Raw genomic sequence first — 24,995 nt, 5'->3', positions numbered from 1 at the left:
AACTGAGAAGAAAAATAAAAATGAGATTTGAGGTCAAATCAAGGTACAAATTGTCCTTGTAAGCAGTGATTGCAAAACTGCCTGTATTGGGAGTGGTTATGTTCATAGTCAGGAGATAAAATGGATACCTTTGTAGGCAGATTTGGGTTAGTCAGTGATTTTAAAAGCATAAAAATATGAAGGGTTAAGTTGGATCACTTCATTGAAAATGAGACTGTTATCACTTCTTTATTAAAGATTCAAGAACAGATTATAAAGGTGCCCATTTGTTAAATAACTCTTGTGCCATTCCTCTCTGGGGAACAAACTCACACCCTGTGATTCAAGCATATTTAATGTATTAAGCTACAAAATGTTTAATGATTTTCCATTCTAAGCGCATCAGCCAGAAAATTATGTCCAGGGTACCTCTGTCTCAATTCTTCAACTGACTTTGCTTAATTGCCATGCAGTGTCTTCTTGCCTCACCTCCAAAACTGCTTGCAGAATTTTCAGAAATAAAGGGGGCTAGGGCAACCCCCCCCACTGAGAAAAGTGTTTTGTCCTGTGTGTTCAGTGTTAAGACTGAGGTGTGATTGAATTAAACCCTGAATTCTGGATTTAAGGCAAGCAAGAGAACTCACACAACTCTTTTTCTATGCAGCAGGTCTTCGGTCAGATTATTGGTCAACAACCGGAACAGGTAATTCACCCTTTTGGCAGCTTCCTGCAGAGGAGAGGTGGAGAGCAAAGCTTTTAGTTCATGACTTGGACTTAGACACTGTTATGTGTTAATTTAAGAGGGCTGTATTCAGCCTTGGCACTTAAGTCCTGACTTACTAAAAGGATGACCAAGAGTCTTGCATGTAACAAATACAGGAACTATCTACCTTTAATCTGCCTGGTCAATTTTTAGATGTAGCTGGTGACATAGTAGGAAACTAACTGAATCAGATGTTTGCTATTCATTGTGTTGACCAGCAGATTAACCTTTTCTTAACTGGACAATAATGAATTTAATATGCTGAAAAAGAGCATGTGTTGTTTATGCTTTTGTCCGTTCTTTATCCACCTTAACTTCCTTTTCTCCAAGGTTAATGGCAAGTTATTCTTTTGAATGAATTCCCTAACAGTAATTACTTTAGGCAGTTGAGCTTTGCCAGGGTTGTGGGAGACACTATTTGTACACCTGCTTGGTTTCGTTTTGTAAACCTCCCAGAAGGGTTCTTTTCCAGTGTGCAAATAAGCAGGTCAAAAGTACAGTATATCTACCTTCACTAGTGCATGGAGTAGGTACCTAGAAAAAAGGTGCTACTAGGCTGAGCAATAGTACTGCACCTCTGATGGAGACACCTGCTAAGACTCTGTTGGGCCAATAGTTATCAATCAGCCGGGGATGTGTTAGCCTCCCTTGCTACTTGAGACAGAATGATTCTTCATCTTGAGAAGTCTTACTGTTTCGGTTTTTCAAGGGTCCTTATAGCTTTCCATGTTTGTGTTTTTCTTTCCTGAGACATTTTATCCACTTCTACCCGTGATTTTTCACTTCTGTTACCTTGTAAAGGTTTTAGCTTGCTTTTTTTTTTTTTTGGAATCCAGCAACTACTTCTGCCATGCAGCCAAGTCAAGCTCTGCTAGTTCTGAGGTCCACAGGCAGACTTCAGGTGACAGAGCATGGTCCAATGTTTATATTGCTAATAGCCCATAATTTCTCAAAACTCAAGTCAAGTTTGCTATAGCATTCATTTGTTAAAAGCCTCCCAACTTAAACTGCAAAGCATAACAATATTGGCTTCTATCCCACCTCAATAATGTGCATTTATTTCTATAAAGAGTTTTACGTGTTGGTGTTTACTTGCATAGCAATTTCATTTCCCACTTCCGTGTTCCAGGGTGGAGAAGTTAGCACAGTTGGAACTTGGTTCCAATTTATTCCAGAATGCAGCCCCTAAAACAGGAGAAATTAAGAAGAGCGCAACAGAAATATTGTTGCTAAGGCTTTTTAGGACTTACATGGTGTCCTTTACACAAAGGGAGAAGGATGACCTGCCATATTCTAGACATCTTTCAGAGACTTTGTATAGGCACCCACAGGTGCCAGCTGGTGTCTGTGGGAAGTGTGGAGTGGGTATATAATGAAGCTCCTGGGGATAAACAGCATGGATGGCCACAGTACTTGAGAATCTTATGCTGGTGCAATTTTATTTGCTGGGGTTCTTTGGCTGTGTCTGTTTAAGACTATGGAATGTGATGCAGAGGTAAAAGTGAACATGCAGCAGCACAAAACAAAGCAGGCTGTATTTTGAGAGCAATGGAGTTAACTTTGGGTATGGAGATGAACCCAGCGGTTGGTTTGGGCACAGAATGGAGAGCAGATTTATTTAAGAGTGGTGCTGGAGAAGGGACTTGTGGACATCCAGCTGATGTGAGGTTCTTGCATTGCCATAATATCTGATTGTGCTGGGTTTGCTTGGGTGAAGACTTTATCCAGCTTTGGTTTCAAGCCAGCATGCTTGAACTACTTGTAGTTCTAGAATCAGCTCTGAATTTCTTGATTGTGCCCCATAACAGCAGCAAGCTCATCCCGTTGTTAATTACTTAATAGAAATAATGGTAGTTACACATAATTTTAGAGATTATGATCAAGGGTGACTAGATAAGGGTGACTAGATAAGCTATAACAAATAACTATTATAAAAATAATGTTGTTGTGAAGAGGTAAGAACAAAGAAGAAGGAAGAAGAATTACTTAAACAAAGCTTTTACTAGTTTTAACTGTAATTCATTTAAATGGAATGTGACCCTCACAGATTGTTCATAAACATTCATAGCATTAGTTTCATTAGTTTCATGTTACGTTCAATCACAGTTTCAAGACTGTAATTTAGAAGCGGAAGCTGGACAAAGCCTGCCACTTCCTGTCTTGATTAACTAGGTCAACATTTAATTTGAGTCAACAATTGGTAAACTTTCACAGTGCTCTTAATTGGTGTTCCTTGATGGTAACTATTTCAGAGACTTATGTTTGTAATAGGCAGAAATTAAGGCAAATATTCACTTTTGATCTTATTCTCCCTGATTTGAATTTTTCTTCCTTCTCACCTTTTAAAGGGCTATGTTAAGAGTTTTAGACATGACCAAACAAAATTCTCTAAGTGTTTTGCTGACTGCTAGCTGCAATATTGAATTGAAATTGCAGTTGTTTCAGCTTAATTGGAAAATTGGAGGCAAGTAGGGTAATATTCTTCTTAAATATCCTTGTCTAAATTATGACGCAAATTTTTACCCTTTTTAAAATAAATATTGTGTAAGGTAGGTTGCTTAATTTTTTTTTTATTTTCCATTTTTAATGATGAATTCTAGTACTGCAAAAATTTTCAAGACTGGGCAGAACAAAGTCCTGGTCTGAATTAATTTTGCTCCTGCTTTGAGCAGAATATTGAGCAAGAAAACTCCCTTCCAAACTGAAGGACTTGGTGAATCTGAACTTGTTGCTAGCACTTCTAGCTCATGTCATGATAAAACATTGAGAACCTTGATATTTGATCAATAAAAAAGCTGGGGGCATACAGATATGCAACTGCATTTTTCCTTTGATTTTGTTTTATGTATTTTAAATATCCTAATGTCCATAGGGGCAAGCAGTACATTTACGCTTTGAAAGTAGATGAGTATGTCCCAGTGAAGAATTAAGTATCCTCTAGAGACTCCACAGAACTTTAACTGAAAATTGTACAAGATGGCACCGCTTTAGTGCAAATATCCTGCAAGAAAATACCCTGGCTACAGCCCTGTTGGCCATGTACTATGTTATAAATAGACTGTTTGTGGATCACAGAGTTGTACCTAAGATGAAAACAGTGAGTGAGACAGCCAGAAAGGGAGGCTTCACAAGGTCAAAGGGGAATGGCTTTAACCTGAGAAAGGGTAAGTTTGGGTTTAGGGTAAGAAAAAATTCTTTACTGTAAGGGTGGTTGCCCAGAAAAGCTGTAGATGCCCTTTGGAACTGTCTGAGGCTGGGTTGGATGGGGGTCTGGGCAACCTGGTGGAGTGGAAGGTATCCCCGTCATGGCAGAGAGTTTGGAACTAGATGATCTCTTATGACTCTATAATTCTGTTATTACTTTGTTTTCCAAGTTAGGTATGCTTTCATACTTTGCTTTAGTTTAACACAAGTTTTAGGGTTTTTTGTTTTAATGCTGTGTGGGTTTAGGAGTTTTGGAGTGATCGCGTCCAGTGTAGAAAATGTGACATTTTCACAGGAACAAATTGCATGTATGATCTCTATGCTGACCGACTACATGAGCGCTTTCCTCTGGATACTCAAGCTACCTCAGAGGGAACAATCTGCTATTTTAAGCTTATTGCCTCTGTGGGCCACCTTGTCCGCCTTTCCATAGTATCCCTTCAGATTGAAGCAGATAACTGCATCACTGACTCGCTCACTATTTATGACTCTCTGATGCCAATCAAAGATAAGATACTCTACCGGTGAGTATAAATTTCTATTAAGAATGAATTGACAACTTTTGGGGTTTTTCTGAAGACCTATCATCTTCATTATTTGGTTAGTTTTGTTTTGTTAAAATTGCTCTGATCTGACTTGAAGCTGTGATGGGTTGAGGGATGTGGACTACCACTTTTTTCCTTCTCTCTTTAATGATCCATTATGCTTGTTTCAGGACTTTTTCTTTAAAATCCCTGATAATTAATTCCATAGGACTCTGTAAGTCAAGAGGAAACAACACCACCTCCATGAAGTAGACAAATGCTGAGCATTTTCACCTCTGAAACCCTTTTCCCTGGCTTTTTAGTCTGCATTTAAGCCTCAAAACCAGAGCATTGGCTTTTGAGTCCTTTTTGAGAGCTGTCCTGTACTAATCTGTATCTCCAATTGACGTGTTCCAATTGATGGTGTTCATTTACATGTTAGTATCTGTAGAGGACTGAAGATGTCTGCTAGGTAATGCATATGGAAAGTAATATTTCTTTTTTAAATGACACTACTTAATTTGCTCAGGTTCTTATTTTCTGACTTGAAGAATAACTTTAACTTTCTTGTCTTTCCCACTCCCCAACAAGAAGATAAAACTGTTGGTCTTATAAAATAAGATTTTTCTTTCTTCCAGCTTTTTGTTAATTTTTCCTTCATTCATTTTTACTGGGAGTGAAGGCTGGAAGTCATTATCTCATAAAGTGAAACATTCCATATTAATTTTCATGCCATTTCCTTCATTTTTGTAAGAATTTCCAGTATTGAGTTTTTAACTGCCCTTGTACATTTTTGCTCAAGAGCATGGAGATTTGACTGGACTTTGATGTAGGTGATATCTGAACCAGTGGAAAACTTATGCATAGAGTGAGAGTAATGTGTTAAGCTTCCGGCTTTTTAAGTGATTGCTTATGTATTTGTTCTTCTTTCTTCCCCCTCAGAGCCTGTGAACCAGCTGATTCATTGGTGTCACTTGTGTCCACAAATAATCTCATGTTGGTAATATTTAAGGCAGCCCAAGTAAAGGAGCAAAAGGAATTCCATGGCTATTTTGAGGTCATTACACAAGAAAGTAGGTTTGTTCTGTGTTTGGAAGTGTGTTTATTATATTTTTTCTTCTAAGATCCTGAAGTGTCTGTCATGTTTCTGACTATGGAAAAATTATTTCTGTATCTGAGTTTCTTCTTTTTACAGGTGCCTGTCTCCCCTTCATCTCCTTTGTATTACTCCTATTGAGTAATGTAATCTGATCAGACTAGTTGTGAAGTATGAAGACAAGAGGCTGAAAGCAGCCCTGAATTCAGTTGGCGAGGACTGCAGTGTGCCAGTAGATGGGGCTGTTATTTCAGGTGTAGCTGTGGTCTCCCTTCTGCCTTGGGACTCCGGGATCAAGTTAAAAGTGGAAGGATGACAGCACTAAAAACTGCTTTCAGAAAATAAAATTTCAGTTGCTTTGAATTTGCTATCAGTCCCTGGCTTCTCAGGAACACAAAAGAGTCTGTAGCGTTTGTGCATCCAGCTCATCACTTTATTGCTTTAATCTTTAAGAAATGCTGAGATCATAATCACAAACAGTGCAAGGAATATCATGCTAGTGGCACAAGAAAAATCTCACACAACTCAGTGCAAGGAAATTCAAGCTGCTCAAAAAGATGCTGCATACTTTTCATGTTGACAATAATTAAGCATTAATAGACCATCATAAAAACATGTGATAAATTCTCCATAATAATTAACTTCAAGTTCTATTCTTCCTGGGCTGTGGGTTGGTTGGTTGGTTTTATTTAAGTTCAAGTGGAAGTTTTCTTTGTTTCTCTGTGTGTGCAAGTTTGTCTTTAATGAATTCTGTAACTCCCTTGAGCTGTCATCCAAGAAAGTTTTGGTTTCCAGGAGGCTGATTCATTTAGTATGTTGTCTATTTCCCTTCTAACTGGCTGCTTTCTAAGACTAGGGGTCCCTGTGTAGTACTGCAGTGTGGATGTATTAATATTCTTGTTTGCAAAACTGTCTTCAGTGAAATAACATAGATAAACTTTACAGTGTGTTCTTCTGGTCCTGCAGAGATCAGCACTCATCCCTGGATCTTTACATCTTTTGTCTTTTGTGTGCATTATTGGGAAGGGTCTCTTTTTACAACTTGAATCCAGCTAAATATAATTCCTGACCTGCCTAGCTTTGCAGTGACAGACTTCTGGCAAATTTGGGTGCTTTGGCCCACTGAATAGCTTTACTGAAAGTATATCAAGGTTTGCCAAATTTTGCCTCTTTTTCTTTTTTTCCCCTAGGGTGTGGAAAAACAGTAGTGACAAAAGAGGAAACTGGCTATGAAGGGAGGATCACAAGTCCATATTACCCAAGCTATTATCCTCCAAAATGCCTGTGTGCTTGGAACTTCCAGGTAGCGTTATTCTTTCTCTCTTAGGCACTGCTGTGTGTGTTTTGGTCACATAGAGCTTAAGAAAGCAGAGGTGATTGAATTGGCAGTAATCTGCATCCTCACAGATGTCGTAGTTTATAGAAATGGCATTGCTGGCTATGCTGGAATAGCTGGCTGTGCTCAGGTGTTTTTTATCAGTTTTTTCTCTTTCTGTGCACTTGTTTTTAAGGAAGAGAACATTGTACCTAAGCTGTCCTAGTACAAAGGTGAAGAGTTAAGAGTTTTGATATTAAGCCTGCAGAATTACTTCATGGCAGGCAATGTAAGACTTGACTGGTTTTAACTCCTCTCTTCCCATCCCCAGAAATCTGAATGAAAAGTATGTACAAAAACCCTAACCTAGTTATTACTGCCACTTCTCTAGTATCTTTTCATATGCCTAATATATTTAATTTGTCTTCAGAATGTGTCCTATCAGTACAATCCTGTGCTGTTTGTTTAATTTGGCATCCTTTTTCTGCATCTTTTCATGTACTCTCCTGAAAGCAAATTGCTGAAAGTTGATGCTTTAAAGTACTTCTGTTTTCTCTGACATGAGTTTCCTTATTAGTGCTGCTGAAATAAGGTCTCCCTCCGACTTAGGCTTTGGCCTTCATTGTTTTCCTCTCTATTGAATGTAGCAATGGATATGATAAGATCCACTTTTTACCCATCTTTCTGCTTATGGTACTCATGACTTGTTAATCTAGTGACTGACCACAATGAATAACAGCAATATAAATGAAGTCCAGCTAGCCATAACCTAGAGCCTCTTCCTCTTCTAAAATGATAATGTGAATTTCGGGGCCCTAAATTTACAGTCTTCAGTTCACCCTGGACTTCTGATAGAAAGGTTTATTGCTCAAACCAGTTTCATTTTCAATGTTGTATTTACATGCAATATTGAAATTTGCTTTTTTCCCCAAGTTATATTTTCTGTAAGAGAGAGGGAGAAAAATTTTAATTTCTGGTTTTTTGCCCTGAATCAGTCCTTGTTTTTAAATGAACACTGTTTTGCCATGCAAAAAAGGTTCTGCTCCTTTTACGAAAGGAATTTCCAATTAAGTATGAACACTTGTGAATTTGCTGGGTTTAGAAATGTTTTGTAAAATACTAAAGAATACATGGCTGAGCAGGTGCTAGCAGAAGACTATAATAATGTGGTAGAAGTAACTCCTAGCATTACAAATGTGACACAAGTATTCCAGGCAGTATCTTAACTCTAAAAATCCTCTGAGGCTCTATGTCCCTACTCAAGTACATTTGGATGTGTTTGAGTGCTTTGATCTTCCTACAAAAGCTGCTTTCTATGGCCTGTGGCTCTCTAAAGATGAAAAGACTAATGGCTAGAAGGCTAAAAGCTGCAGCTGTGGTGGGCCTGTGCCAACCCTAGACTCAAGACTGAATAGCCCTCAAGTGCGTAAAGTGCTGGCTGTTGAGTGTGCTGCCACAGCTCCCAGGGTGTGGCAATGCCAAGCTCTGTAAATCTTGAAATATGTTTATAGACTTTGTGTTCTCTGCCCACAAAAGGAAAAGGAAGACTGCTTGCACTATCTTTCTTGCTCACAACAGACTCCACAGAAGAGCCTTGGTATAGCTCTGAAGTTCCATAATTATACCATTAGTGAGAAGAATATTAAAGGCTGTGAGCGAGGATGGTGGAAAATTAATGAACACATGTAAGTATCCTTCATCGATTGTTAATGTAATGGTACCAAGATAAACCATCCCATTACTACTGAAGCTCACTCAGAAAGCTTCCACAAGGATAGAAGTAATTCACTGGGGTGTCCTACCATTCTTTCATTTTAGCTGATGATGTAACAATCCTTATAAAATATGTATATATGCATATGTGTGTGTGTGTGTGTATATATATATATATACTCTACTGAAAAGTACCAGAAAGTTGGATGAAGATTGATGTCCTGTGAACTCTAAAATTAATCTGTGTTTTCTGGGGCCATGAAGCAAGGTCTGTTTAAAGCCCTTTTAAGTGAAACTTAATTCTGTGATTGCTCAAGAGGACAGCAAATCTAATTAACGTCTTGGTGAAACCCATTGCAATGAGATTATGGGGAATAAAGCTGTAACTGCTTCCTCATTCCAGTCACTGACTCTTGAAAGAGAAACTACACAAAGTGGCTTTGAAGGAACCAATGTGTTTTTGAAGTATTTTTTATTAAAATATTGCTGCTGTTTTTTAATTAAGATACCACTGCTTTCCCAGCATATTGTCCATCCATGCTTTCCTCAGTTTTGAAGTTATCTTTGCCATACTGGATGATGAGGCAAGGCTAGATTTAAAACATCCAATTTTTTTTCTTAAACTTCATTCAAATGGGAACCTCAGTAAGATTAGTCTTGAAACTTGAGTTTCTGAACTCACTACTAGAAGTAATTGAATTAGACCCTTAAGAGTAGAACTGAGAAGAATTACAGAGAGAAGAAAAAGCTTCATCTGTTCTTGAATAGTATGTTGTAATTATAGAGTGAACATTCAGTTTGAATCTCCTACAACTGTGCCTTGATGGGAATTGGTTGCTGGACTAGATGAGTGCATAAAACACCAGTCAAAATGCACCACACATAGTGTGTTTGTGTGATTTTTGGTGGTCTTTTTACAAAAGAAATGGAAAGATTTCTGATATTTGGGATGGTTGAGATAAAAAACAAAGGCAAAATCTGGAGGAAAAAGTTATAATAGGATCATTCTGAGGAATTCTCTGACAGAGAATCCTGAAAGAATATGAGCAGCTTTTTGACAGACGTGCTAATTATGCATTCCACAGAATCAAATGTTCATGGTATGATTCTTAGAAGTGCACTCAGGGTTAATTTTGAAGTACTGAACAAGAACACATTCTCCTGCTTTCTGTTACAAGTTGCTGGCTACAGTAGTAGACCAAGACAAGCTTTCTTTGAAAGACTGTGTTTTTAATTGAAAATAAGGCTTTTGAACTTTTGATTTTCTGTTCTATATTAAATTTTGAAGAGGAAAAATATGACTTCAAGCATGAAACATGGTGATGTTTTATTTTCTTTTTTTGTTTTCCTAATTTTAATTGTTAATGAAATGGGGGGGGGGGGGGGTGCAGGCAGGGGACCCCCATTATTCAGCCTCAAGCAGTTGCAGCCTATGGGATGTTTATTCTGTTATCTTAGATAAAAATGGTTAAGAACCTTTGGGATACTGATATTAGTAAACACTGTGACCAAGCAGGTGGTGGAGATAAGGTTCCATCAGACCTCTAGGGACAGCTTTCTCTAACCAGAGACACTGAACACAACCATGGAGTTCTTCCTTGTCTTTCTTCCAGTGGACATACAATGCTTCACTGCCTTATCTAGTCAAAGAAGTAACAGCTGATGAACTTCTTACTCAAAATTCTCAGAGGCAGGAATACCAATGAGTGTCTTATGAGGAGAGTACTAGAGGCTTATGTGAACACAGAGGTGCTTTATTTGTCTTAAAGTTGTTAGTGCAATATCCCCTTGTTTCTGCTAAGCATGCATGTATCTGCTCATCCCCTGAAAAACCGTCCCACTCACTTCTCCAACATACGTGACAGGATCCCCTTAATCAGTTTCTCTCTGGAGCAGTGGCACAGAGTTACAGATGGTGCTTTGCAACTTCCATTTGCCCTGGACCTGGATATATGACCAGTAAAACACCAGCAAAAGGATCCTGAGGGCTTGTAGCTTTCTTTCACCAATCCCATGAGCATATGGCCTTTCTCACTGTGTCAATGCACCTGTTTCAGATTTTCCACAGATGGGCAGTAATTTCCTCTGCTTTTGGCAAGATGAATTTGTTTTATTTGTCTGAGAAGGGCTCAATGCAGACTTCAAATTTTATTTGTTTGTTTGTGGCTTTTTGGTTTTTTTGGGATTTTTTTATGTTGCTAGGATTTGTTGGAAGGAAGACTGTGTCAGTCATTGGCAGAAGAAGAAAAGTAGAAAATGTCTGTGAGCCACTTGAAGGGAATCAAATTGGTAAACAGCATTTTGCTATGCACTTTGACAGACTGTTTTAGGTTGGGAGCATTGGTGACGAACACTAAAATTGGTGACAATTAGACTTCCTGTTCTCTAGGAATTCTGCACTCAACACTGATAGATTTGGTGGGTGGGTGTGCTGGTTTGAAGGCAAACCAGCAGGAGGAATTAACTCCACACAAATATTTTGCAAGAGCTCCCAGGACAGAGCTACAAATTAATAGGAAAATTGCAATAAAGGCAACAGTACAGAAACACTGGCTTAAACAGAGGAAGTCAGAATACGACCTGACACCCTGTTGGTCAGGGTGGCAGTAGCAGTCCAACTAAATGGTGGCTGTAGTGCCATTGGAGGATGGATATTGTTTTGTTGAAGCAGAGACCCTGTGAAAAGATCTCCTCTTTCTCTGGAGATCCAGCAGTGGCTGTCAAGAGTCCTCTGGGTATCAAGTGCTGGCATTGTGGTGTCCCAAGCCCCAGATTATATACAGGCAGGACTGTTTGGTACATCCCCCAGGGCAGGGAATTCCACAATGGGATAGTGTAATTTGGTGAGTCATTCTGGGGACACCCCGATGGTCCTTTAGCAGAGTGTGTTGGTTTGGAAAGACAGGTGCCTGCTAAAGGAGACAGGAGCCTCCCCTGAAATGCAAACCCTCCCCACCCCTCCGAATTGCTATGAATTTTAAATTAAGGAGCTCTCAGGCAAAAACATGGGAACAGGAAATAACAGTTCTTTAATAGGGAAGGGAAAAAAAAAGATAAAATGATAAAATGCAACAATGCAATACACTAGACCACACTGACAGAGTCAGAACACAACCTGACACCCTGTGGGTCAGGGTGTTGGTAGCAGTCCAGTTGGAAAAGGGGCTGCAGTCCTCCTGGAGTGTCAGGCGTGGTTCTTTTGGAGCAGGGCAGTCCTGTAGGAAAAGGGTGAATTCTTCCTCCACAGATCCATGGAAGTAGAAGCAGCTGCTGCTCCTCTGGGGAGTCCAGTGGAGAAAGAGCTGGCTGGCATGTCAGAATCTTGCCACTTATATCTGCATGGCACTGCTTGGCTCCTCCCTCTGGGCGGAGCATCTCACAATGGGATGTCACAGTTCTTATCAGTCATGGGGTGACATTCAATAGCCCCTTATCAGCAGATGTCCCCCTGTTGATTATGATCACTCAGGAAGAGAGATAAGGAGCATTGCCCACTTGACACCAGACAACTGCCATACAGATGGCAATAGAATACATCTTGCCTTGCAATCTGGAACACGTGGTTGGCCCCCTCAGAGTGGCAACTGCCTCCCCAGAGGGAGTTATCAGGGTTTAGTCATGGAGAAAGTAAAGAAACACTGCTCCTCTCATTTTAACAGCTCACATAGATGGTAGTAGAAATATGTACTTTTGGTTACACCTTATATTGTAACCCAAGATTGTCGTTAGTGGGTTTTTTTGAGTTTTGTGTTATAAATGATCAAATTGGCAGCCAAATTTAAAAAAAAAATTAACAAAGATTGATTAGATCAACAACAAAAATAGAATTACGAAAAACCACCACAGCTAAGGCAGTGTCAATTCCGGAATTTGGCGCTGGGTGAACCTGGATCCAACTGACAGAGTGCCATTGTATCCTAGGTGGTTCACCCTGACTGTCTCATGCAGCCAGCTTATATCCCGTTTATTCTGCCTGAGGCAGAAATGACAGAATGTCCTTTTGTGTCCCTTCACATGTAGAACTGGGACCATACAGATGCAGAAATATACAAAAGCCAGTCCAGATGTCCAGATGGCTGTCTGAACTTCTTCGGAATAGCCTTCTTTCACATGTAACAGAGTGGTGCCAGTACTCGAGATGGTAGATGCAATCTGCCCAGGTGCAAATTCTCGTGAACAGCTCAGACGTTCCTGGGAAGGCAACACTCATGGCCCAAGGTTTCATTCTTAAGTTAACAGGCTTGATATTATCTTAACAATGTCCGGGAACTAACTGAATAGAAATAAGACTCTGCTCCCAGCCAGGGTGGTCAAAGACATAAGCTGGATCTTACAATATTTTATACATATATATAGCATGAATTAATTCTAATATATACTACATTTTGGGTTTTTTGGTTTTTTGGGGTTTTTTTGGTTTTGTTTGGTAGGTTGGTTTGGGGGCTTTTTGTGGTTTTTGTTGTTGTTTGGTGGTGTTGGGTTTTTCTTTTGGTTTTGGTGGGTTTGCTTTGCTTTTGGATTTTGTTTTGGTTTTTGGTTTTTTTGTTTGTTTCTTTTTTTGGGGGTTTTGAGGGTTTGTTTGATTGCTTCTTTGTTTGGGGCTTCTTTTACAATTAATTTTCCTATAGTAAGAAGCTGTAAAATTAACTCAGATATTTGCATCTGCTTTCAGGATGTCAAAGAGAAGTCTCATTTTTTAAAATTGTTTTCTTCCTCTATTTTTCACATTGCTGGAACAGAATGTCCTAGATCTGTTGATAAGAAGTTTGATTTTAGTACAGTGAAATAGGGTGTATACATGAAAACATATGAATGTGTCCATTCCCTTTGGCAGACCTCACTGGGAGGCCCAGGACACTGAGGCAACATCTGTTCACATGGAAATCACTGACCAATTTTTCTCCATACAGTGACATGAAGAGTAGTCCTGGTGTAATGCTTGATGTGGAAAAATACACAAGGGGAATATTTACTTCTGGCTAATAGTCCCCTGGTCCATTTAACAATACAACAATCCATTTTTTTCTTTTGTTCTTTGTACTCATTTTGTTGTCAGTGAGTGACCTTGTACTGCTGTCAAACAAGTGTGTGTGCCAAGTCTGCTAAAAATCAATACAGCCACCTGTGTTCTTAAATCTACTTAAGATTCATATGTACTTTGATTTTGGCAGGAATATTAAAGCCAGATGTTTTTCTTTCAAGTGTTGCATTTTTGAGGCATTTTTGCTGAGCAGAGGAGGGAGTCTTTATTTCCACTTCTAGAACAACCTGTACTGTTGATGTTCACTGATTTACTACCTTTAAAACTGTCTCCATTTTTAAAATGATCCAACAGCCTTTCCCTTGTCAAAGAGACTTTGTTTGGTTGTGGAGTTTTTTTGCTTTGGGGTTTGTTTTTTCTTCTGTGCTTTTTTAAATCTAGGTTTCTTGTTGCCCACCCCCAACCCCCTAGTAGAGAATGGCATATTTGATGAAAGGAATGTTAGAAATTAATTTTAAATGGATGGATTAAATGTTTGCTGGCATCAGAAAGTATTTAGGTTTCTCTGAATCAAGTGGCACTTAGGCAGAAGTCCAAGGAAACTCCTTGCAAAAATAGCAATTTAAAGTAGATGTGCACATAAGGCGTTATTTTTAGGACTATTTATTTGAAGGTGGGACATTCAGAAGTAAATTTCCACAATGTTAATGGTGGATGAAGGCTGGGTAACTACTGAGAAATACTTTTGGTTTTGGTTCTTAATTAAAGTATGGGAGCTGACTGTATTTCTGGATTTCAGTGGTGTTGACATTCAAATTGTTTGTAAGACAGTTTTCCCATAAAGCCTGCTCTAGAACTCACCTGGATGCTTTCAGGTACTGTGGTTACTATGTCGATCACCCAACAGTGTTCCACATTACAAGTTCTGCTGTCAGCGTGGAGCTGCAGTGCAGTTCAAAGGTCTCTGAGAAGCCCCTGCTGGTGGAATATGGCAGCTATAACATCAGCCAGCGTAAGATGGATTTTATCTCTTTCAACACCTCTTTGCATTTCAGATCTGTGAAGTAGCATATTTTGGGAGCAGTAGGACTTAATTAAGTTTATGCAGGAAATTTCCTATAGGGTTTCAGTTCATTTTCTTTTCTAATCTCACTAAGTCAGATGACTAGCAAACAAAGAACCTTTCTAGGCTGTGCATCTAAGGATTGTGGGCATGTGCAGCATGCTCTGCTTTCCTGCATGCACACTATTCTCTTCTGCAAAGTCCTCAAAGCTTCCTGCATGACTGTGACCATGGTGCAGTCAGTCGAAGTCTGCTGTTCCTGTTTGTTTTAATCCCCAACATTTTGTTTGCAATGTTTCTATTGCTATTAGGTTTACAGGTGATGAAAAGAGTACCAAATAACCACCTGCTTATTTCAGTGTTTCCATGTATTTATATACAGAGTGTGCAAATCTGAAATCTGAAGTGAAAAAGAGCTCAAAAAATTTATAAACTCTGAGACCCTGAGTTTTTTCCTGTCCTGAAACATACAACCTGTTTACTGGTACTTTTTCACCTGTGTTAGTCTTATATATTCTTTTTAAGGTGGTAGAGAAGCAGTGTTTTCTAGATATAGTTACTTGTCACATTAGAGGAACTATATTCAGTGTATATATGTAGAGTATGTAAAAAGATGAGAAATTTGATTATTTTAGTTTATAAGGCAGAATTATGTAGTTCATACACTACCTCGATGCAGGTTTTTTACCAAAGTTGCAAAGTGCTGCAAGTTTTAGTCATTGGAAGTGAGACAGTCCTTAAAACAAAGATTGCCTTCTAAGCAGTCTTGTGTTGCACCATAAAACACTGGCTTATTTGTTCCAGCCCTAGAGAGCCTGTGGTACATATTCCAGGAACAGCTGAATTGGAACTTTAGAGACATTTTTTTCCCCTTCTCTAAATCCCAGTTTTCAACATTTGAATTCAATTTAAGTGCTGGCAATATATACAGACTATTAAATTTAGATCAATTTTATTGTTCCTTGGAGCAGCTTAGTGACTGTAAATTGAAACAAGCTGGCAGTATTTGTGAAAAAGAAATCTTGAGGTTTGGTTGCTTGGTTTTTCTGTTGTTTTGTTGGTTTTTTTTTTTCTTTTTAACCTCCAGCATGTCCGCCTGGACATTTCAAGTGTTCTACTGGCTTATGCATCCAGCAGATGCAGCGCTGTGATGGCATAAACAACTGCTTCGATGAAAGTGATGAACTCTCTTGTGGTTTGTATTCAGTTATTAGAGATCTTGACTGGAAAACACAGTGAATGTATTCTCTAATCTTAGAAGGCAGCTGAAACAAGGTGAAATTTTTAAATGAGAATAACAAAAGATGTTTTCAGCTTCCTTTGTACGTCCGGGTACAGATTATCTGTCAGTCTCTTGAATGCTTAATTCATAGTTAATTGGCAAGGGACAAAACCAATAAAGAAGATATGCACTGGAGAGCATGAGGAAGAAATTTAGATGTGCAGCAATAGCTGTAGTAGGTATTTTCATATGTGATAAAAGCTGGCAATTATTTATGAAATTCTGTGCCATTTTGATAGGAGAGTTTTTGTTTTTTTTTTTTTTTTGTGGGGGAACAACAAAGAGGGGTTCACAGAGTAGATGAGCATACTAAGCATCACCACCTGGGGCACCCACTGAACTCCTTTGGGCTCTATTTTCTCCATGCATAATGTAGCACTGATGCCCATCTTTGTATTGGAATGTATTGCTTTGTATTGCCCATCCTTGAAGGAATGAATGTTGTATGTATCCAGACATTGTCAGAAGGGGATGTGTTAGCACTTACAGGAATGCTTCTGTACCTGATTCGGCTTGTATTTTTAAAGTTGTCCCTGAGTGGAACTGTAACTCCAGCTTTGCAATACAGGACAACTTGCTTGCTTGCAATGGAGTAAGTGATTGTGAGAACGGAAAAGATGAGCAGAACTGCACCCACAGTAAGGCTGGTCTCCTGAATAACTTTTTTCCTCTCTTTTGTCATCTGTCTATTCCTGACTTGAATTCTGGATGCTGCATTCAAAAGGTTAAGAGGCACTGTCAAAACTCACTTGGACTATATAATTCCATTTAATTCTTCTGATACACTTAGAAACAAGCCATTACAGATTTAAAACTATTTCTTTTTAATAAGCTCATGAATATCTTTTTCTGCAAAATACTGGCAGAATAATTAAGTACTTCAGGTGCATGATGGGGATCCAGGGATTTAAAATGGAATCTGAGATTTTATCTCTTTACAGCATAATCTGTGCAAATTAATTCCTGGATCCATTTTACCATCTGCAAAATAACTGTTAAAATGATGGTTTATCTGTCATGGTTTTCAGGGTTATAAGGTTAGCAGAAGCTGTAAATTTGGCATTAGCAAATGAAAATTTTGAATCAGAACTTTCCTGAACTTTTTATAGTAAATGGATGCTGTGACATATGAAAGAGACTTATGAAAGGGAGCACAACTGAAAAGCGCTGCAAGTAACTTTTTAAAAGAAAACTTTTTGATCCCTCCCACAAGACAGTCTGTTTAAATGATTACTGGATACTTCTGTGCATTGACAAGAAAAATGGATTGGGTTTGAGTGTATTTATTGCAAGCCACAGGGAAACAGAAAAATGCAGAGTTTTGGGGGTTGGTGTTTTACTGGATGCAGTAGTTAATAAGGCTACTTAATACTACTAGTTAAAAAGGCTGCTTTCACTGCAGCCTTTCATTTCACATTTAATACTGAAATACAAAGGAGAGCTACTTTCTAGCGTGCAAGATATTTTTCTCTTGCTATCCTTACACTCTACATCTAATTTTCACTGTTGTATCAGTAAATGCTCACCCAAGTACAGATGCAGTTCTGTTCGAATAGTTTATTTTGTTTAGAGGTTAAGCCATCCCCACCAAAGTGCTTTTTTAATCATATTGCTTCCTACCTATTAATATATGCACATCTTCTATCTGTGCAGACATGTCTGTGTGTATTAAGCTGAGCCAATGGTTGTTTTGGGTTTTTTTCCTCACAACTATTTCAGGTATTCCCTGCACCAACCACACATTCAAGTGCAGGAATAACATTTGCATTAGGAAACAATATGCAAGGTGTGATGGGACTGTGGACTGTGTTGATGGAAGTGATGAAAGCAGCTGCAGTAAGTTCCTTTCAAATATTCATCTTTTTGAACCTTGAACTTTTTACACAATAAAGACCTTTATTTCTTCCTGTTTTGGAGTGGGTACAAGTTGGGCTGCAGGTACTGAAGTTTTACTGCATTCTGTCTGCGATGGCTGGGTAATGATCAGCTATCAGTTTACCTCAGATCTAGTTTCAGAACTTGCCAAGTTCCTGTGGGAGGGTGGGCTTACAGTTATGAGGAGCCTTAGAAAGCTGAACTGCTTATTGCAGCTGTGCTGAGGATTAGGGCAGCAGGGTTAATTACAGAGTGAACTTGGTTAGTTGGGGAGGCAACTTTTGTTGTCTGCAGCAATGCCAGGCACTTCATTGAAGTTGAACTGTATTTGGACTTCTGGAGTGATACAGCTGCAATGAGAGAAAAACCACAAACTTTTCACTTCTCTGACCCTTCCACATGGTGAAGACCCCAATACTTCATAGCATCAAGTCAGGTTCTACTCTTAAATCTTCCTAAAGTAACCTCTGTACAACCTTTTAAGTTTGTTTTGATGTGAAGCAAACAGATGATTGTCACTGCAAAAGCAATAAAAGTGGCGTTAGGATTAGTTGCTTAAACTGAATGGTCTCAAGTATATTACGTAACATGGATGTGTTGGAACAAATCCAAAGGAGGTTCTGTGGGCTGGAGCACCTCTCCTGTGAAGACAGGCTGAGACAGCTGGGGTTGTTTAGCCTAGAGAAGCGATAGCTTTAGGAAGAAGGCTCTTAGCACCTTCCAGTACCTAAAAGGGCCAACAGGAGAACTGGAAAGGGACCTTTCACAAGGGCGTGTAATGATAGAACAAGGAGGAATGGCTTTATAATAAAAATGGGTGGATTTAAATTAGATATAAAGAAGAAATTTTCCATTGTGAGGGTGGTGAGGCCCTGGCAGAGGTTGCCCAGAGAAGCTATCAATGCCTCAACTCCGAAATTGTTCAAGGCCAGGCTGGATAGAACCCTGAGCAATCTGGTTTAGTGGGAAGGTGTCCCTGCCCATGGCAGGGGGGGCTGCAACTAGACAGTCTTTAAACTCCCTTTCCAAAACAAAGCATTTTAGGATTTTGCCTGGCCCTCAGCTGTCTCTGGCATGCTGCCTGTATGACAAATCTGTCAGCACTTGCCTTGGATCCAGTAGGATGTCTTAAGAGACTAGCCATATGCCTTTTTTTTATTGGGAAACATTAAAGCTACATTCAACTTTCTGGATGTGTTCAGGAAAGGATCCAGAAATATTAACGCCTGTGTGTGGGAGCATGGGACTAAAACTCCTGAGCAGATGTGCAAGCACTAGGGATGGATGGGAGATTCTACAGAAGGGTCTTTCTTCCTTGCTTTTCCAGTTAAGAATTCTGATTTTTGTGCTGATGAGACATGACTTCTTCACCTGCTAGTAATATACATTGTCAGTCAGTCATTTCCATACAAAATAATGATTGTACCACCTTGTTTGTCAAATAAATGTCCAATCTCCACATACATTTTTCTTGTATCGTTCCCATTTTTGGCAAAAAGTGTTTTGATGATGTTGAACTTCTTTCTGGTTGGTCTTTTCAGGTCAGGGTTGGCAGTATCAAAAAGAGATGAGGGCTTGCCTATTTGTAGATATTCATTGTGATGCTTATTAAATCAATGCATCCTTTGACATTTCTGACACAAGAAATATTTGGGGCTAATTTCTGTAGCAGAGCTAAAAAAGGGACTCGGTAAAATTGCCAGACTGGTGCCTTTTTTATGGAGTAATCTCTTGATTTAATTGATAGAGAGCCAAAGAGAGAAGTTTTATTATTACAACAGGGGAATGAAATAGATTCAAAAATATTTCAAAGTGAAATATTCTTTCATGCCATGTGTGGGAAAGGAAAGTACTGGAGATGGGGATTATAATCTGAAATATCTCTTGCAGGTTGTGGCAGTAGCAAGATCAGCAGCCTCATCCCCCGGATTGTGGGTGGCTCAGACACTGAGGAAGGTGAATGGCCCTGGCAGGTCAGCCTTCATTTTGTGGGAGCTGCTTACTGTGGAGCATCAGTGATATCGAAAGAATGGCTTGTGTCTGCAGCCCACTGCTTTCAAGGGAGCAAGTAAGCAGTCTTCCCTCTATATCTGTCCCAAACATGGCCAGAATCCACGAGTGCCTTTAGGTTCCGGACTTTGAACTGCATGGAGGTGTTGTGCTCTGCTTTTCCCAGCCCTGCTGTCGATGGGTGTTTTGAGGTACTTTTTTAAGAGACAATTTCTTTGTTTGCTCCCACCCAGGCTGGCTGACCCCAGAGCGTGGCACGCCCACCTGGGCATGCAGATGCAGGGCCGTGCCAAGTTTGTGTCTGCGGTGCGGCGGATCGTAGTGCACGAGTACTACAACAGCAGGAACTACGACTACGACATTGCGCTCCTGCAGCTGAGCACACCCTGGCCGGACACCATGGGCCACCTCATCCAGCCGATCTGCCTGCCACCCTCTTCCCACAAAGCCCGCAGCGGGGACAAGTGCTGGATAACAGGCTGGGGCCAAAAGCAGGAAGCAGGTGAATTTTATCCCTTCCATTGATCTGATTTTGTTCCCAGGAGCCTTCACAGCTGGGGCAGTGTGCATGTGCCTTTGTATGCTCAGGAAACCTGGCTGCTGGTCCCATGGATCTGAATGTCTTCCATATTGTGTTGTTAGTGTAGGGAGCTGCACTTACACCAAAATATCACAGGGTTGTCTTTCCCCTTTTTTCCCCTCGGAGGTGTGGGACACATGGTGTAGTTTCTCTCTTTGGGCTGCTGGTTAATCATATGCTAAATTAGGAAGCTGGTTATTTGAAAGATAAATGTAATGCCTCAAAAAAAAAAAAGGAGGGTGTATTTTTTCCTGTTTCCCTCTATTCCCTTTGTCAGCTTCTATAATACAAGCCAAGTCAATCTATTAATTTCTAAGTATGCTTTATTACATACCAGCTTTATCAAATCCTAAAATAAAGTTTCATTTTGTAAACGAGCGCTTGCATATTTGAGTGTGTGGGTGAGGGCTTTTTGGCTATAACCAGATTTTGAAAGGATCACCTGGTGATGAGAATGGGCCCACTGTATGGAAAGGAGGGGAAACTCTAGGTTAATTCTGTTATTATTAAATTATATATCTTACAAAAAATAGGTGTTTCACCAAATCTTTCAGACAGAAAGAAGCAAATTGGTTCTTCATGCTGTGAGAATTTGCATTCTGAAACTGACTCATTATCTGAATCTTGAATTTGGCTTCTTCAGATATGCTGCCCTCACTGCAAATCTATCATGTGATGGTCTAAATATCTTTGTAAAATTCTGTTTCCTTTTTGAAATAAAAAGAGAGCAAATGAAGAAGTCTTGAGATGTTTTAGAAAAAAAAAAAACAACTTTTTGACCCATCCTAGCGATTACGCCATTGTATTTGGTGTGTCTGAAGGACCCAGATCACATTAAACAATTGCCGGATAGCTTGAAGAGGCTTTCTGCTCTGTTGCAGTTAGTTATTTGGAATCTGGAATAACTCAATGGTTAAAAGTATCTGTGGATATTTTCTGAAGACTTCTTGCTTTATATTTCAATAGATGCGTAAAATGCTGTTGAATTTGTTTTCCAGATGATGAAGGTTCAGCAGTTCTTCAGAAAGCAGAAATAGAAATTATTGACCAGACATTATGTCATTCCACATATGGGATTATCACAGCTAGGATGTTTTGTGCTGGGCTATCGTCTGGGAAAAGAGACGGGTGTAAAGTATGTACCTCAGCAAACTTCGCAAAGAGCTTATTTGGTCTTTCATTGCTGCATGAGGAGGTGTAAAGTTGACTGGCAGACCACTTTGTGGTCAATATGTTTCAGTTCTGAGAAAGAGCAATATAGGTATTGTCTGTCAGCAAATCTGATTTCAGAGTTTTGCTGCTTTATGTGCATGAGTAACATCACTAAATTTCAGGTTGCAGGTCAAGAGCCAATCAAATTGCAAATCCCAATAACAAGTTGAAATCAGACCATTTTCAGCATAATAGGCTCTCAACTGGAAAAAAAAAAACCTGAGAAAGTAGCTTGTGTCTTTTCAGGTTCCCTCCCCTCCAACTTGGAACTACAAGAACTACATGATGACATGTAGACAATTAGGTATAAATTTGCAAATGTAAGATATTTCTAATCTGGAAAAGCTGAAAGATGATAAATGTAAAGTGCTGAATTTACTTCTAGGGAAAAGTAGTAAAACCCCACAGCTACACTGTATATATCTATAAGACACTTAATATTACAGATCTTACATGACATATTGTATTATACTAAACTTATGCAAACCATTCATATTTACTGCTAAAACAGTAGTACATTTATGGCTGAAATAATAATTAAACCATTTTTTTATGATGGAGATCTGGAATCTTCATGTTCTTTCACTGATCCACATAAAAATGAGTGAGCCTACAATGGCTGAGGGAGTATAATGCTCCAGCTGTTTTTCAGAGGTTAGTGAGGCCCTTGATACTAAGTTCCATTTTCAGAAACCAGAGAATTTGTTTGTTTATGGCCACTCAAGATATAGCCAGGGAAAGACATCATTTTGGCTACATTTTTTGTAGAGGCAAATGATTTGTGTCTGTGTCTGGCAGTTGTTAAGAGCTAATCAAATTGTGGTATTCCTGTTTTGTGATAAGTGCTGGTGTTCTACTTTTGTCCTAGGAATGAAGGAGAAAACTTGCAAATTTTACTCTCTAAATTTGAAATCTTATTTGTCATGGAAGGAAAAAAATCGTCTAAATTCTTGACCTTTTTTGAGGCAATTCAATATAATCCTACTTTGAGGAGTGAGTGGCACCTTAGTACCTTGGAATAGGTCCCTTCCAACCTGCATATCCCAACAGCCTATATTTTGAAGGCAAAATAGTTTTCTAGCTCTAACAAAATATTTGTATAGCAAGAAGTCACTTGCAAAACATCTGAATTTTGCCAAATGCACCTTTTGCTTTTAGAAGTTGTTTCTTGCACCCAATGTTTTGGTAAGGTTTACTTTGCCACTGGGTGTCTTTCAGACATGCTCTGTGTATGGCAGAGCCTTACAGAGAAGTATCAGCTTGGTCCAAGGAGTTTTCCCCAAATGGTGGCAAATGGTTTTATACCTGATGCTCTGCCAATGTATTTCTAAAAGAACAGGCTGTAAAGGAAGAGTCCTAGTTGCTTTGTCCTGTATTACGGCATTATGAGATCCTATAATAAATTTTGAAGTCTTGAACAGACTCAATTTTAACTGCTCTAATTACAAAGACATTATGGGCCCGTAAACATTATATGCTGACTAGTATCTACTAGAGGACAATCCTTAGGCTCTTTTTCCTTCTTTAAAAAAAAAAATAAAGAAAAAAAACCCAACACAAAACAATTAAGGGATTCCATCTGTTTCCATTTACCTTTAATTTGAACTAAGTCATACAATTATTAAATACTTTATTGTATTTATCTTATTTTATTTTAAAATATTTTTAAAAGCTTACTATTTTTGAGTTTTAGTGTGCAACCTATGAAAGTACATACATGTTAAGTAGCAGATTTAGGGCTTAAGGTTAAGTGTAAGGTTAGGGAATAAAAGTGAATTTCAAATGTGGTCCATGCAAAGTAATATCTTTATTAGTCTTTAAAGAGTGAGAATTACCTTCTCTCTTGTGAAAGAGCAAACATTGGTAGAACTGTGCAATGCCATCTACTTGAAAAAAAACCCTATCAATTGTTTGAACTATGTGAATTTGAAAATATAATCACTGGAATTATGCAAAATATCTCCTGTGGATTTCCCCCCAGTTTTCCTAATTCATGTTGTAAACACATATAACTCGATACATTATTTTTAGGGTGATTCTGGTGGACCACTGTCATGTCAAAGCAATGGAGATGGAAAATGGTTTTTGACTGGCATTGTGAGCTGGGGTTATGGATGTGGAAGACCAAATTTTCCAGGTGTCTACACAAGAGTGTCAAATTTTGCACCGTGGATACACAAATATGTGCCTTCAGTCTTGTAACTTGAAAACCATTTCCTTGGAATAAAACATGTCCTTGATATCATCATTAAAACCATATTTGGAGGAACTGTTCACTGGTGAAATTTCTTTGCATGTCTCTTGCTGATTCTGGAACTCACAGATGGGGCTAATAAATACCAGGGTTTTGAGCTCTGGTGAAAAAGGAAGAGGCTGTTCCTTGTGGTGGTTGTTCCATGCAGCTATCTGGAGACATGGGGGGAGGCACAACAATAAACTTCATTTTCAAGGCACCAACTAAGTGCAGGTGCACTCACCTGTCAGGAAGCTGAAGATACAATTGATTGTGTAAACAGAGAGCTTGAGGCTTACTCATAATTTCTTCTGAGATGTTGCAGCTAATACAGAAGTAACAGTGAAGTAGCAGTGAACTGTTTGCACTCTGGCAAATAATACTCTCACTACCTCTTCACCAAGGACAGCTGAAAGGGAGAGGAGACACTGTAAAAAGTGAACTCAATCCTTTCAAATCCATAGGGCCCTAATTTTTGAAGATCAAAAATTCTGCTGCTATAAGTGATTTCTTGCATGCTTAGTCCTTCTGCTTTTATTTTAATTAACTGCATTATTTGGAGCGCCTAACTTTGTTTTCCTGCTTTCATTCCTTTATTTTCAAGTTCATCCACATAAGAATTTGAATTCTCAAGCTTCAGGCAATCTTATCAAGATGAATAAACATGGTGATGTATGTTATTGCAATGATCTTGTCCTTGATGAAATAAAACCGGTGTTTCTAAAAGGTCCTGTGCAAAAGTGGGTTTGTTTCCTCTAGGCCTTTTTCTGTTGTTTTGGTTTTTCTGTTTGTTTGTTTGTTTGTTTTATTTTTTCCATGAAGGAAGGGGCAAAGAGTCAGTCAGCAGGTTCTGTATGTGTAGCAGAGGCAGGTTGTTGAAAAACAGAGGACTTGAACAAAGCCATCTGTCTGCAGCTGTAGTTTGAATTTCTGAGCTGTGAGGATTGACTTCCAATTAATCCCTTTTGCAATCTCTGTGAACTGTTCAGATTTGTTTTATTCCCTTTGTTCCCCTTGTATTATTTTTCTGGGGCTGAGATTTCTTTATCTCCTTTTGCTTTTCTAGATTCTGTTCTTTGTGCTCTTTCTCTCTTTCAACATGTATCAAATAGGTTCTTTCCCCACACATATCCTTGATTTTCTTATTTTATAGACAGAATATGCT

At 39.0% G+C, this 24,995-nt stretch overlaps 1 protein-coding gene across 1 annotated transcript in view; it reads left to right on the top strand.

Moving 5' to 3' along the window:
* The window catches only part of TMPRSS7 (transmembrane serine protease 7), a gene marked incomplete at both ends in the record, with an annotated part of 32,447 nt that extends 8,648 nt beyond the window's left edge, over positions 1-23,799 (top strand). Inside the window, 13 exons of the mRNA XM_084200960.1 lie at positions 644-682; positions 4,242-4,470; positions 5,413-5,543; positions 6,757-6,869; positions 8,460-8,566; positions 14,451-14,587; positions 15,726-15,833; positions 16,448-16,558; positions 17,640-17,756; positions 19,686-19,863; positions 20,039-20,307; positions 21,384-21,520; positions 23,629-23,799. Coding sequence (XP_084057086.1) covers positions 644-682; positions 4,242-4,470; positions 5,413-5,543; positions 6,757-6,869; positions 8,460-8,566; positions 14,451-14,587; positions 15,726-15,833; positions 16,448-16,558; positions 17,640-17,756; positions 19,686-19,863; positions 20,039-20,307; positions 21,384-21,520; positions 23,629-23,799 — 1,847 coding nt within the window. The remainder of the gene's footprint in view (positions 1-643; positions 683-4,241; positions 4,471-5,412; positions 5,544-6,756; positions 6,870-8,459; positions 8,567-14,450; positions 14,588-15,725; positions 15,834-16,447; positions 16,559-17,639; positions 17,757-19,685; positions 19,864-20,038; positions 20,308-21,383; positions 21,521-23,628) is intronic.
* Between the last annotated feature and the right edge of the window lie 1,196 nt (positions 23,800-24,995).

This window comes from Fringilla coelebs (genome assembly GCF_963513975.1).
Source record: "Fringilla coelebs genome assembly, chromosome: 2".
Lineage (NCBI taxonomy): Eukaryota > Metazoa > Chordata > Aves > Passeriformes > Fringillidae > Fringilla > Fringilla coelebs.
This window is presented reverse-complemented; position numbering and strand designations above follow the sequence as displayed.